This window comes from Ascidia mentula, chromosome 9 (genome assembly GCF_947561715.1).
Source record: "Ascidia mentula chromosome 9, kaAscMent1.1, whole genome shotgun sequence".
Classification (NCBI taxonomy): Eukaryota; Metazoa; Chordata; class Ascidiacea; order Phlebobranchia; family Ascidiidae; genus Ascidia; species Ascidia mentula.
In genome coordinates this window covers 3103624-3119078 of record NC_138574.1, presented here as the reverse complement: position 1 = coordinate 3119078, position 15455 = coordinate 3103624, and the positions used below count along the sequence as shown (strand labels likewise).

The 15455-nt window shown below is 37.7% G+C and overlaps 1 protein-coding gene across 3 annotated transcripts; it reads left to right on the top strand.

Moving 5' to 3' along the window:
• Positions 1 to 1176: 1176 nt before the first annotated feature.
• Positions 1177 to 4681, top strand: LOC145914032 (interleukin-1 receptor-associated kinase 4-like). 3 transcript variants are annotated; one of them, XM_083001809.1, is made up of 14 exons: positions 1177 to 1390; positions 1527 to 1576; positions 1673 to 1842; positions 2089 to 2377; positions 2434 to 2606; positions 2677 to 2918; positions 2983 to 3039; positions 3096 to 3167; positions 3221 to 3301; positions 3356 to 3433; positions 3482 to 3529; positions 3579 to 3656; positions 4017 to 4058; positions 4291 to 4681. In XM_083001809.1, the coding sequence occupies exons 2-14, from the start codon at positions 1574 to 1576 to the stop codon at positions 4644 to 4646; spliced, it is 1689 nt and encodes a 562-aa protein (XP_082857935.1). In that variant the 5' UTR covers positions 1177 to 1390; positions 1527 to 1573; the 3' UTR covers positions 4647 to 4681. The 3 variants fall into 3 exon arrangements, with proteins under 3 accessions (XP_082857935.1, XP_082857934.1, XP_082857936.1); XM_083001808.1 differs by having other exon boundaries at positions 2674 to 2918; XM_083001810.1 differs by lacking the exon at positions 3096 to 3167 and having other exon boundaries at positions 2674 to 2918.
• The last annotated feature ends 10774 nt before the right edge of the window (positions 4682 to 15455 follow it).

Genomic DNA, 15455 nt, shown 5'->3' with positions numbered 1-15455 from the left:
ATTCGCTTCGCTTTCATTACCAAACCTCACACGTAAACACATGCGAACTATGGATTTGATTGGGATGTTTCAATTCATCTAACTTCCGGCCAATCCAATTCGATTTCGGCCGCACATGTAAACGGGCTTACACTGAAACGTTATTTTGAAAAACATGTCTAGTGCTGCAAGAGCTCTTCTCATTCGACCTGGAACGCTTCACGCTTGATTAACTGCAGTAGCGCACAGTTCTCGCCACCCGCATTCACGAACACTGTTCGTAACTATATCTTCGTAGGTAAATATTTTCTTTCCATACTTCCTTTTCTTGCTATTGGCCTTGTTCGCTGTCATAAGAAGCAAAGCTAATCATAAAGTCACAGGCTTCCCACCCATATGATTTTTACATAGTTCCTTCTATACTCGAAATAATTTAGCGTTTCCAGGTCGAAATTCTATAATTTGTACACAGTTACGTCATAAGCTTACACTATAGATTACTTATGCCGTGGTAGAACGGTTCCTCCGAATTATCTCCGTTACGCATGACTTTCAGGGGATCAGTGGGACTTTTTGCATTTGAAAAGATAGAAAACTAGCAAATAAATTTGAATTACTGTAATTGTTTGTGCCGGATACAAAGAAATTTCGATAGCCAATTCAGCAAAAAATCACAGCGTGTAGAAATAAATATATATTTACCTTGGTGGGTAACGTCTCTGCTGGAACTTCCCCAGCGATGGTTGACGTAAAAGGGGGGAATCCACACTTTTACGTGGAACGAATAGTCTCATGTGACCTCATCGCAAAGGTATTTTGTTTCAATTGAAATGTGGGTGAATGAATTCAGTACCAAAAAATTGTCATGAACCGGTGTCCAACTACGGTGACTTCACAATAGGAAATCAAATTAGCAATGCCAAGATTTACTTTGACGTTTTTCCAACGACAATTCTTAGGCTGGGTGAAGAACATCACAATAACTTTATGAAATGAAAAACGTATTGTATAAAAACATCTTCACTGTATCGTTAGTTCTCGAACAAAGTGGGAAGGAAAAAGGAGCAAAATCGGCCCACAATACAAGCTATTGTTACAACCTTCTGGCAACAAAAGTTGCGTCACACCACAATTGACACCACTTCACTGTGAAGTTTTGTCAAAGGCCGCAGTTAGGTCCGTTTGTGTTATTGGAGCAAGCGCTCAAGAATATATGGGAATATTTGCAGATAAATTGTAGATTTTAGACGATTTTTGGAGGATGTTGACAGTTTCCACTATTTGGCATGATAGTTTGGACACGAGTGTTCTCATTTTTTGAAAACAAAGGGATTCAATTTCATTTCATTCGTGTTTTCTAACGTGGTCTCTCGTAGACTAGAAAAGGTCTTCCCGGTTGTATGTTCAACAAGTATGTTCTTGTTTACCTGTTGTTTGCATAGAATCTGTTGCTGGGTGAAATTTATTATCTACAAAGATTGCTTACAATGCGTTAAAATTAAACAAAAACTTTTGTTGTACCCTTTAACTGTAGCCTTATTTCGCAGGAAAAGTTATTGGAAACATTCAACTGCCCACTTTTAATTGAAATGCAATGGTAATGATCCAGTGTGTGATCTTCAAAATGTGTTTTAACCATAAGTTGCTCTTCGTACTGTATAATCTTTGCTATGTTTGTGTTGTTGTGTCCCAGAATTCAGAAAAAAATTTGATCGACGAAAATAAACTCGGCACAGTTCTTGGTAACGGTGGAGGTCGTAATAGTAACAGCACTGTATATAAATACAATGAAGGTCGCACAGCTTTAAAAAGAATTGATGCAAGTAAATTATCAACTGAAGCTGTTGCCAAATGTGCAAAAAAGTAAAGAGCTTAAATTACTTAAATTTATTCATCTTTTTAAGTACAAATAATAACACGCTAAACTACACCTGAGCGAGGCTTCTAAGTTAAAGCTAAACTTTTAGAATAAACTGTTGGTTTGGAAGTGACGATATTGCTCTGTCATTGATTGAAAAACATAACTTTGCATCTAAAGTTTGTGAATTATTTCTGTGGAATGTTAAGATATGAAGCAACAAATAAGCAATGCAAATGTTTCTTTTACAGAATGAGAAGGGAATTTAAGATTGGAACCATGTGCAATCACCCAAATTTGATAAAACACATTAAACTAATGCGGGATCCACAAATTTCTACCGAGATTTTTGCAATTTTGATGGAATTAATTGATGGAGGAAATTTACAAGAACACATTTTGTGCGACAAGCCTTTTCCATGGGTTATACGTCTTCGCATAACAAAAGAATTGTTTGAGGCGTTGCAGTATCTTCATTCCAACAATATCGTTCATGGAGATGTCAAATCGCAAAATATCTTGCTCACCAAAAAACTCAAGGTTTACAAATATTCAAATGTTCTCGTTTTTAACGCAAGTGTTAACATTTTCCACAGGTAAAACTTGGCGATTTCGGTTCATCCCGCAAGCTTAAGGATTCTACATTAGACTCATTAAACCGAGACCAGACTAGAGAATACACTGAAACAACGTCTTCACCAGAATTGTTACAGAATTTGCAGAAACCAGACAGTGACTCTAAATGGACTGCACCAATGGATGTTTACAGGTAACAAGAGGTTTGGTAATATTTTTAAAGGTTATTTAGAATTTGATGTCCCTGTGTATCTGTTCAGCAGTGGAATCGTGTTGTATGAAATAATCACAATGAGGGAAGCATATCGTGGAGCTTGTTTGCAAGGACCTGATTTGCGCCCATTAATCATAAGTGGAAGAGCTCGCCCGGACATGGAAATTGTCGAGCAAGTAAAAAAAAGCCTTTCTCAAACCTCATTGGATTTGAAGATTTGTGAGCTACTTGCAGACATTATGGTTCCTTGTTGGGATGACAAACCCGAAAATCGACCAACTTGCAAAGCAGGTACTGATGCACTAAATATTCAGTCAAGATTTTTATTTTCTTTCTAAAAATTTTAATTACATAGTTATTGAACAAGTCGAAAACTTCTGCCGAGAAATGGAAATAAACTTAGAAGATGCAGGTATTTTTTGTCCAATTATAATTGCTTTAGTCGATATTAAAGAATAAAAGTTTCAGACATAGAAATTCCGCAGACAGTGAATCAATATGAAGATGCTGAAATTACTATTGGAGAGCAAGACGAAACAAGTAAATGATTGTTTACACAAGGAAAAAGATTAATTATCCAACTTTTTCTCCAGAACCACAAAAAACATTTTTAGAAGCAAATGAGATCAATGAATGTGAAAGCACCATAGCAACAGATGCGTCAACAAACACAGGTGGATATACGTTTTTCTGAAAAGCAAAACGCAGTTTGTTAATATTTTTTGCAGAAACAGTACATTTGATTGAGAATGAAAGCAGTGCATGGCAAGGCAACAGTAATATCGAAAATGCACAAGAGCAAACAGGTTAACTTTTCTTTCACAAAAAATACCCATCAAACAAAATTTGTGTAGGAATAGAAGATGATGTTGAAAATGAAATGAATGCTCCACAAGAGACAGGTTAACATTTATTGATTGAAAAGGCGTATGCAAACACATTTGTTTGCAGAAGCACTATATGTTTATGCAAATGCAAATAACGAATCTCAACGCATCACATCACCAGCAATCGAAACACCCCAGGAAGGTGATTAGAGACATTTGCATGTTATTCTAAACAAACAACTTAGCATTTACATTTTCAAACCGAAAAATAGCAAAATAGAGAAATACCTAAACTAAAGCTATACTTTTCACCAACATCTTTTTAATTTTCGGCTTAAGTTACATTGGTTTGATGACATTGTTAAAATTAGTTCAGATATAAATGTATCCATTTTACCTACTACCTCGTAAGGTGGAATAACCCGCGTTCAAACTTTTTTCAACTGGCGATTTTTTCAACTAACATCCCTCTGGTCTATAGCTAAGCAAGAGGAGATCAATCAACAACAAATAACTTTAATTGATCTTTTCTGTATGTAATATAACATGTCTTGTCATTTAGATTGGAAACATTTGTGTCCCACGCACTGTCGGATAAACAGAGGTAATATCATATGTAAAGCGGCAATTGTTTATGTACCTTATGTGGTTTTAAAACATCGCCAACAAGTAGTAAGATAATACCGGAAGATATGCACTGTAAACTTTAAACTTGATTTTTTTACTCATCGGCCCAAAAATAAAAAAAAAGTGTTTTGTTAGAATGATACTGTGAGACTATATTTTTGAAACGTAAGTGTTTTTTTTGCTGAGAAAATATATATTATTTCCAACAGGTCCTGCAGGTCCTACAGGTCCTGCAGGAAAAATAAGGAAAGACCTAATGGTGATTTCTTTTTTTCAAACACTGATTTGTTTGGGCTTTTTGGCATTGTTTCATTATAATCCACCAAAAGCTAATACATTAGATCCCCTTATCACATTCATATTCTGTTTTGCTTGTTTCGGTGCTGTTAATGTACGTGTTGCTGGTTCCGATTTATTGGAAGAAATAAAGTGGTCTTACTTAACCAGGTTTTTGCCATGCTACTATTTCTATAAAACATTATTCTGTTGTATTCCAGTTTTGCCCACATTGTTTTACATTTACGTATGGTTAAGATCCAGCTGTCGTTGTCAAAATCCATGCTAATGTAAAAAATGTTTTAGTTGATGTAGTTAATTGTAACCTAATGCCGCATGATTGTTTTGCCTGGTATTATATAGCGTGTCGATTAGCTTTCCTTTTTGTTTATTTTGTGCGAAAAATAAATTTTATGTTGCACTCTTGGTAATACGAACTTCTATTTCTAAAAACAAATGGTTTCAAATATTCAAAAAATTAAACAGATGTGTTTTTAAAAAGACAACTTTCTAAACCATGTGCTCATCAGGCAAGCCTCAATTTGTGGATTGTTGCTCATAAACTTCACCATGGTATACTCATATCGTGGTAAAACAACCAAATCCGAATCCGGAATATGACATGCAAAGAGAGCACCTTTTGACGAATCTCGAAAGGTTGAAATCGAAACAACATTTTTTTAAGGGAAACGAAAACTTACAACACTAACTGCCAATAAACATTCGACCAATCTTTCTGTGTTCTCTTATCTTTAAAATTTTTTTGTCATCTAGTCAGGTGTGATAAGCATAGTCATGTGACATCCACAAAACAAGCATTTTAAAACTTTAAAATTTTGAAAGGCCTAAAGGGATCCGCGATCACCCTTGCGTCATCAAAAGGGGCCGAACAGGGAAAGACCCTCTAAATTGGAACCAACACACGCTGAAGTAGTTGGGATCAAACACAACATGTTTTTTAGGCGTTTTAAAATGCTTGTTTTGTGGATGTCACATGACTATGCCTATCACACCTGACTAGATGACTGGTTATGTATTGATTCGAAATTTTGTGTAAAAGGTTATTAATGCATTTTGTACGTCATTCTTATATCGCAGTTTCAAAGTGTTGCAAACATGTATAGCTGTTGAGCCAGTGAAATCAGTCATAATCGTTTGGCACAGTTGAAGTCGTTGACCACACATGAAACCCAGTATTGGTAGCGTTACGCGTTCCTACACGGAAATAAGTAACGCACTTCAAAACATACTCTGAAGATCAGTCACACTGTTTTTTAACATAACATTATTATACTTGGCTCTTCCATCCCACTGTTCTGGCTTCACTCGTACGCGGGTTCATTTATGAAAAACAATGATGTGAATAAATGATCAACACTTTGGTGGTGCTTGCCTGTACCTGCACCTTTTGTCCATGTTTTTACACGGTGCTAAGTATAGCGTACTCATTCGATCTTGGCGAGTTATGTCCACGTGGAAAAAAGGTTGTTTAAACGTATTTAAACAATGTACATACTGATTCATACTTCCTATCCAGTGGCTTTAATAAATTCATTTTCACACTTATTCAAACCATCACATTTTGAAACAGCTCGGATCAAGCGCAGGAGGACGTTTATGAAGCCTTAAAAGCTTTTTAACTTGTGTGATCGGTTATTGACAAGGTTTGAGTCATAGAACACATATGAAACCCAGCACTGGTAACGTTGCACATTCCTACACGCAAATACGCACAATCGTTCGTTTTAAACAGTTCAACAGCTAAGTCGTGTTGTTTGCGGTATATCTTGGCCTACTTGATCCTGTTTATCAGAAGGTCAATAGCTATCATACGCTATAACTAATAACATAAAGCACAGAGGGCGTTTGAGTCTTTTTGATAAAGAAATCTGTCATGATTGCAGGTTTTGACTCACAAAACAAACATAAAACCCAGCAGTAGCACCATTACGCATTCCCACACGGAAATACGTAAGGCTACAGCGCTGTCATCTATGTCAAATGAAAGTTGGTTTTTCCGGTTTTGTGACGGAGAAAAATGCTATATGTTGTTCCTCATATTATAACGTTAAATTTTCATCTAATGAATGTAGTTTGGTAACCAATGGTTTGAATGAAATGTAGTTTGTATCTGATGTTGACTGTGCAGCGGACGTATCTGTTAGCGCTATTTCGCGTTGTATATCGTTGTACGACCATGAGCTGTGTAATGGAATATGAACACGGATCACAAGCAATAATTTTGCCAGATTACTAGGAATGCATAATTGCCAGCTACCCAACCGCGTGTATGTCACTCAACCACCTGAATCCGGTCATTTATTCCCGACTTGCTTGTGAGGATGATGGCCTGTATTTTATCTAACGCGACACACATAAACCTGGTATGAACTAGATAATTTATGATCGAACATTCAGTGTTAAAGCATGTCAATACGCAGATAGGTTGAACATCATATGGTTTTGTCACTTGTACTACAAGGCGTCAGACGAAAATATCATGAATTACTGGAAACGTTGCAACGTGTAAGTTGTCTATCAGTTCATTACAATTAAAACAGCACCACTTTCCAAGTAGATCTCGTTCGTTCAGACTGTTGAAAACCCATACCACCCTTAGCTATTTTGTGGTTTCTAGCGATACCGAAATGTGCTCAAATGAAAAAAATACAGGAAATTAGGGATCACGCCAAGTTTGTCGACCAGCTACTTGCAGTAAAACAGCACCTTTGCTACAGAAACATTAATACGATATCAATATCAAAAAGATTTGGTTACGGTTTCGTTATGAAATAATTAAACATCTGGGAGTTGAACGATTTTTTTTTAAATTTAAAATAATGAAAGAATTGAGAGACTGTAGATAAAGCGGCTGCCAGTTCTCAGCGAGTTCTCGAAGCCTTACTTAATTTTCCTAAACAACATGGACAACAGTTATAACTCTGAGTATTGTAATCAAACAAACCCGAAGGTTTGCAACAATTTTGTGATTGGTAATACTTCCATTCAGTGAGCAGTATCATCCACTAGCGTGTTTGAATGGAATGAGTTGGAGAAAGAGAAACAGTCGCTCTTGAGACCCAAAGCACGTGATTGGTTGAAAACCGGTCATGCATGATCGACACCGGGATGTGTTTACAAAATGTTTTAGCTGGCGTTTCTGCAGCGTTATATAAAGCAAAATAATACGAGGAAAGCGTGGAATATATAATGTAAGTGTACAGGAAATAAATCGTCCGCTATTACTTGTTAACGTACACGATAGTGTGAGCTGGTGTATAAATCCCATGAAGAGATTTCTTTTGAAAGTTTTTACAGAGCACAGCTCATGGTCGTACAACGATATTGGCAAGTGAATGGCGCCAACAACAATTACGTCCGATGCACAGTCAACATCAGAAAAAAAAACACATTTCACTCACACCATTGGGTACCAAACTACATTCATTAGATGCAAATTTAACGTCATAATATGAGGAACAACATATAGCGTTTCACTAAGTTACAAAACCAGGAAGTTGGGATTCATGACATGTCACTAAACCACATACCCAGCAAACAATTATAACAGATGTATGTGATCGGTTTCCGAATCAACTTCAGTAGACAAATAATAAGCAGAATTCTAATCCTTTCTTTTCACATCTTTCTTGGAACGACATTCATCGATTTCCTCGTTCGATGTTTGGATTCTAAACCTTTCAAGAGTGCTTAGGGTTTTAGCAACGACCGGATCCTTGTTATTTCTCACAAAGCTGCATTTCAAAAAATCCGATACGTCATCGTCTGTCATCTCCAAGTAAAACAGAAAGAATCCGACGTCGCCGAAAGAAGCTGCTGGAATAAGATTTTTACGGAGTCCGTAGATGATCGCATGTTTATTGGCTTCGATTCCCTTTCGTAAGTTTTTGAAAACTTGCACGTTTCTTCTTTCCCCACTATTTTCACAAAGCTGAAGAAGAAAATTCGTACCGCTGAAAGTGTCATTCATTTGCGGACAAAACTTCCACACGAGGGCGACAAAGAATAAGCACTGGATGCCAAGCAAAATGCTCTGTGCGTAGGCAATAAGCTGGGGTGTTTTAAACGAGTGGTAAATGCATTTGTAGGTGTTGCTGCAAACAAACATTGCATCTGAAGTTCCAACAAACATGCAGAACGTATACAACAAAATAACTGCTACTGCAATTACAAGAGATGCAGCGTTTCTCACAAAATATACGGTCCTGACATTGAAGTTGCTGTTGTTAGATTTGGAAGCAGTTGGGTTTTTACTTCTACTTTGAAGTTGTTTTAAGTGAGTGACCAGTTCAGACACTGTAACAATCACTCGCAAAGCGAGAAGTTGTTTGTATCCTTCCACCATTCGAACATTGTCTATCAAGCTTTCTTCCACCTGTTCAACATTATTTTCCAGACTGTTGTATTGTTCGGCAATCAATTTGAGCTGATCTTCGGGCGTGTGTTCACGCACAGTTTCCAGAAGCAGAAGAAGTCGTTGGTCGTCTATCTTCAACATTACTTCCGATATCGCTTGCTTGTAGACGTTATGGTTTTCACTCAGTGGTATAAAACTATGTCTCTTTGATGCCAGACTCAAAAGTATATTGTCACACTTTTCGGCTGCTGCCTCGCAACGAAACTTCTTGTGAGATTTAAAGGCTTCATTTTCTCTAATGTTTTCTTCACTTTTACTTTGATTTGTTGGAAACAAGTGTCTTATATTTTCCAAGCTTTTTCCCTCCTCTTTATTGCGTAGAATCTTCAACAGACAAATAGCATCGGCTTGGATTCTTGCCAGGATGTTACGAACATTTCCACGCAAAATCCAAGAAACTTCATCTTTCAATTTTCGGACACTCTCGATTTGGCGAAGAATTAATAACTGACGTAAGGCTTCGATTCTTCCGTTGAAATACTCATTGCTTTTATCTTTAATGCGATCGATGTGTTTTTCACTACACCAAGACGTTGATTCTTTGGCAATGTTACGCAAAATCAAGCTTGTTGGCAACTTGCTGGTTTGCCTTATTTTTATGTGGGCGTTGGTTTTATGACGACATACTTGCGTCATCAGAATTTCTAATTTTGGTGAAGTGTCTTCTTCGCAAAATTCCAGGAATGTTAAACTTTCTTCCTTCGGTTGGGCAAGCAATACCTCGGGTTTAATGGCACTGAATAAATGTTCACCATCATAAAAAGACACACCACCTTGATCTCCGCATACTCCCGACATTTCCAGATATGGAAACGCATACAAATGTTTTATGGAGTCATTCTGCAATTCATCAAGAAGTTTGTTTAATTCCGCGGGCCAGGAAGACTTTTCATCCGGCGGTGTCCAAAATTCTGACGCGATCTGCCGACAAGCTGCTCTACGTTGACGTTCAATTTCCGGTGAATCGGGTGAATCAGCAGTGGTAGCCATCTTGATGAGAGAATCTGTTGAACCGCCAAATTTAGAAACCAGATCGAATAACTTCCGAAAACCGGAAATTTCGTTAGCCACATAAGGAATGTGTTCCCAAAAGTTCATCACCACGTAAAGGAATCCGGAAACCAATAGCGAGATCCACCAGAAGTTAAGAAGGAAAAAATTTGCATTTTCCTTACAAACCTCGTTTACAAACATCATCTGTGGTGCTGAAAACGACTCTACTTTGCTGCTGTTCAGTGGAAGACATCTCAGTGCGTCTGTATCGGCCTTGTACAGCAGAAACAAACTTGAAGTTATCATGGCAGCAATTATGTAAGTGCGGATAGTCTCCCACCATGGTTTAAGTTTGTGCAACGACAGGAGATCAGTATGAAGTTGATTTTCGTCCAGTGACATCATTATCAGTTAAATTTTTCAAAGGCTTTCTTTCAGCGTATTGACAACCAGAAGATTTAATTTGCAACACTGCCTACTCTCTACTCACATAAGCTATAACAAAAAACCGTTGTAAACACAGCTCCACTTTATCACTGCAAGTAGTAACTATATAGTTCAGTATTTTTCAACCTTCTTGAGCCACGGAACACTATTTTGATCAAAATAATCTTGCGGAATACCAAATTGTTGGAAGTACTGCGGCATTGTACTAAACCAGCAACAGACTTGCGCAATTATATTCTTATTATTACAAAACGAGTCCTATTGTTTCCCCATAGAATACTCTTATTTCACAACATTGGAACATTGGTGATAGTGGATGATTACTTTCATAAAAAAGGCGAATCACTGATATAGTCATTTGCCAAAATATGCGTAGTGTGTACACATAAGATAAGATTCCGCGTAACAGTTTGTATAGCAATCATGTGAGTAATTAAAAGTGTTAAAATGTCAGTTCGGTGATTTTTGTCGCCGAAATTATACTTATTTCTGAAACTTTGCCTAATTTTAGAGGATATTTGTAATACGTCTATTTTGTTTAGGAAACAAAGGTTCATCTGAAAACGTCTATCACGATAACACGCAGGTCCTAAATAAACACTTTTCTCAGAAATAAGCACGTTTGCATTTTCTGAGACACTGCTTGTGAAAGTAAGCACACATTTTATGTCCTTGAAAAGTCTTTTCAGGGGTATAACGTTTATGATGCCAGGTTGCCCAAGCGTTCTTACAGACAACTATTCAAAAAACAAGGCTCAGCGTGTACAAGTAACATCTGCTTACTCCTTACTGTTTGTTCGAAGAAAACCACGAATTCCAGTGCGTCAACCTATGACTTTGTTTGTCTTGAGCTAATAGCTAACTGCAAGTGTACGTTTGAACTTTGTATCATTGTCAGAAATTCCCACTTCCTTGTTTTAAACGAGAAACGGACTGATTTCGCCTTTCTCAAAGTACTTGTTGAACAAAATGCGGAAATGAGTTGTGCGCTCCTTGAATAATTCATGATTTGCACCAACGCCAATGCGCATGCGCGAGAATCGAGGTAATAGGTCAAGTTGTGCTACAAGCGTTTGGTTGTGGAGAAAATGATTGGTCTCGGTTGGTAAATGTCAAATATAACAACAGTTCTGGAATGTTTTTAATTTTTTTGTAGCAAATTGGAAAAAAAGGCCCTAAGTATGGCATAGGTGTTGCAGATGTGCAGAGTTGGGAGTTTGCGGGAACATTGTAAGCGGTTTGGTTTGCAAACCAACAACAAAACAAAGACGGAACATGTTGCCATGATCTTTTCCGCAGATGTTATGGATGTGCAGTAAAGAATTAATTTGTTAAATCACAAACAGAAGTATCCTACGTAAGTATTTTACGTTTTTCTGAAAAAGAGCAACTGCTTGACCCATGTGATGGCTTTGCAAAGGACAATCTGCTTTGTCTAAATGAGAACGATGTCGATTTACGTGGGCAAAAAGCTCCTAAATGTGAACCTATAAGCAGAGCATTTGAATACCTGGAGTCTCATTATATTAAACCTTTAAAATGCTGCCTTCTGCAGAAGTACTCAATTTTTCGCTAGCGGATACAATTAATGAGTGATTAATAATCAGACAATTGTTTGTTGATCACGTCGCCACTGGCGTGAAGTCATGATGACGACATGCAGAAACGGTCGTTTTCAAGATGAAATTCCCCCTAAACAGTAGAACCACAACGCTACGAAATGCCACGCGATTCTGTGGTGGCAACGTATCCTGGTGAACTTTATGTGACCTCGGTCGCAATTTTTGACGCATAAAACCATCATATCGTCCTTAAATTAACCCTAAATCCAGTCTTAAACATAGAGCAATATCCCTTGCCTAAAGCAACTGATATTTTTGCCACGTTAGCTGGAGGAAATCGTTTTACAAAACTGGATTTAAAAAATGCGTATTTGCAAATGACAATGGAAGACGAATGTAAACATTTGCTTACCATTAATAAGCACAAAGAACTCTTTCGTTACAACCGCAAAAGTTTTGGGGGTAGCTTCAGCCCCGGCATTATGGCAAGCCCCGGCATTATGGTATGGATCAAGTGTTGCAAGGTTTAAAAGAGTACAATGTTTATTAGATGATATGATAATAACTGGAGCAACAGATCTAGAACATACAGAAAATCTGAGAAATGTTCTCAAGCGATTGTCAGCGTAAAAGTCAATCCGAACAGTTTTCAAGGATCAAATTGAATTTTGTGGTCATGTGGTAGATAAAGGGGGATTGCATAAATCAAAAGATAAAATTAAGGCGATCACAAGTTGTCCGACCCCACATGTTCTAACACGCTTTTCGTGAGTTCGTTATTCGCTTGCTTTTGGCCAACTAAGAATAATTCTAAAACTTTCTTTCACACAAACTAAGCTCACTAAACTGTTTTACAAACTATTTATTACAACGTTATTTTGTTACCACACCATCAATTTGTATTTACAGTGCCTCAAACCAAGTTATGAAGTTTTAAAATGTATTAAAAAATAAATCGAGATCAAATATTAAGAATAATGCGGAATTAACTTTTACGAAACGAAATGATGCAGCTATCACATTCACAATACGGTACTGCTGTCTCGCGTCTGACAGGCTGACGCATTGCCAGCGGCAGTTTATAAACGGTAGCATGATGTCAATCACGCTATCACTCAATCACGCTATCACGCCATGAAAAAATGGACAAAAATTATGTCATGCGATTTCGCAAATAAACGACACGCAACCATTCCAATAACACAGTAAGCGTGGTGGGAAGTAATTTAAGTACCACTTTTTGAAGTACACATTTATATCGAAGTTTGACGAGAAAATTAGTAATGCAAAACACAATTTAACCATATTTTAAGCTTTTCTCAAACAATTAAGTTGGGAAATTTGTCAGATCAAAAGTCAAATATACAATCAATACTTAGCAGTGTCTGAGTACGAAATACCTTGTCTGTATACGAAGGCGTAATTACACTAAAACATAACAGGAAATTTGAGATGAAAACGCCCAAAATCGAACAGCCATTCCTATTTACCGTCGGAATTTAAATCAAGCGTATTCAGTCGTAACCCCTAATTAGAGCTCAATTGTCAATCATACGTAACATTGCTCCCTCCTCAGAAAAAGCAGTTAAAAACTGTCTTTTCGTCTACATCCGGATGGGATGTCCTCGGATGTATTTGCTAGAGTCTTGAGACCGTTGATAGCGACTCCAGCCGTAAGCAAACAACGATGATGACAAAAACCCCCAAACAAGAACTTATAATAATGGCAATCATTAAAAGTGGTTGTCCCAATATGCCAGTAGTTTTATCAACAACGTTATTGACAACGTCCTTTGCATAATTCAAACCGCTTGTGATAATGTTTTCAACGGAGTAGATTCCCGTTCCAACGTCAGAGAATATATCAATGTTGTTGAAGTTGAACAAAGCTGTATCTTCCGTGAAACGTGAAGTTTTGCGTAGTGAAGCACGTCATCGGCGAATGATCTGTTTATCGCAGCCGCTTGGTGACGCAAGCGAGTCTGTAGAAGTGTGAAATTGATGGGTTGAGTCTTGTTGCTTTCCAATGAAATGATTTCCGCCAAACGTGAAAGATGCAATTCTCTTTAGATAGCATGATGGAATAAATAGATGTATTGTCTTGGGTCAGATTGCCGAGAGCGTGCAGGAAGTGAAGCTTTCAGCAAGTCTTGTTCAGTTTGGGTTGTTGTCAAGGTTTCTCTTGTGATTTCCAGTTGGTTTCGTTGGTTTTGGAGGACAAGCATGCGGTTTCTGTTGATTAGACGGAGAAACTGTTGATCTTTCGCCAATTGCATGGCTTCAAATAGGGCAAAATCATGGGAAAGGGCTTGTACGCCAGATTTAAGGTCGTATAATGCAAAATTGGTCCTTTGCAGCTCGTGGCGCGTATTTGTTAGGAAGTTCGGTTTAATTTGGCATCTACTTCGAGTTTGAGATAAAGCTACGTCAGAGGAACCAGTGGCATAAACGCAAGAATGTGATTTACTACGAATGGCACAAAGTTTATCAGTAACAAGATTAACAGGAAAAGTGACGGTGTAGCGACTACTACGTATTTAGCGAACCGTGACGTGCGTCGATTGCCTTACAAGTGTATCGTTTTATGTTGGTCGTTAGAGTGCCAGTCATTCTGATTTGTTGGCGCTTAAATAAACATCGCCACATTGGTGACCCCGAATATCAAGCACGACTGCTGATAAAATGGAAGAACACGCTGTTGCTCTCAAGTTACCACAATTCTGGGTGACACAACCCCGCGTGTGGTTCAAGCAAGCTGAAGCACATTTCGCACTGCGAAGAATTTCAGTTGACCAAACCAAGCTCTTCCACGTGGTGGCGGCGTTGGATCAGGATACTGCTCAACGTTTTAATGATTTTCTTGATTCTACACCAGCAGAAAGCAAGTATGCATCGCTCAGGGAAGAAGTTCTTAAAGAGCAATCGTGGACGGATAATTTTCCCGTCATTTCAAGTTTTTACTTTACTTGAAGTCTCAAGTGCATTCTCGTTATATTTGGCCATGGCGCAATCGAAGCGAAACCAGAACACTGACGAACAAACGCAGTAAATGTACAGGAGTCGGAAGACTCGACGAGTAAAAGAGTATAGCGGTAGATAATAACAATTTCAACGAAAAAGCGCTGATTGTATCAAATCCAAATCGATTTATTAGTGACAAGAAGTAAATGACAAGAAATTAATATTTACAAGTTTTTTCACACAATAACAGCAAGTTCTGTACTTAGCACACAGAGGAACCAGTATCGATAAAATCTACGGACTTTGTCCATTAAATGTTTCATTGACGTGACCAACGTTATTGTTATTCAGTTTTCCTTCTTGGCATTTTTTTTGTCCCAAAATCTATTGTTACAAAGTTTTTGTCCTTGTTCACGTCTGGTTTGTTTTCGTCTTCAGAATTTTTACTTGTAAGTTTAAACGAATTCAGCTTGACAACTTTCCTAGAAACGTTTTCGTCAACATTTGTTTGAACGAAATTACTGCCCATAAAGTCCTCAATGATGTCACCAGTTAGCTCCAAGTAGAAAAGAAAAAATCCAATATTGTCGGAGTATAAGGCTGGAATTAAATTCTTTCGCAATCGGTAGGCAATCTCTTCTTGGTTTTCCTTAATTTCCTGACGAAGCTCTTTGAATACTTTGACATTTTTTGTTTC

What these genes read in the sequence shown, in the direction of transcription:
- LOC145914032 (XM_083001808.1), top strand. An exon ending in AAATGCACAAGAGCAAACAG is followed by an intron (nt 3,434 to 3,481) that starts GTTAACTTTTCT and finishes AAATTTGTGTAG; the next exon opens with GAATAGAAGATGATGTTGAA. An exon ending in GCACTGTCGGATAAACAGAG is followed by an intron (nt 4,059 to 4,290) that starts GTAATATCATAT and finishes TATTTCCAACAG; the next exon opens with GTCCTGCAGGTCCTACAGGT.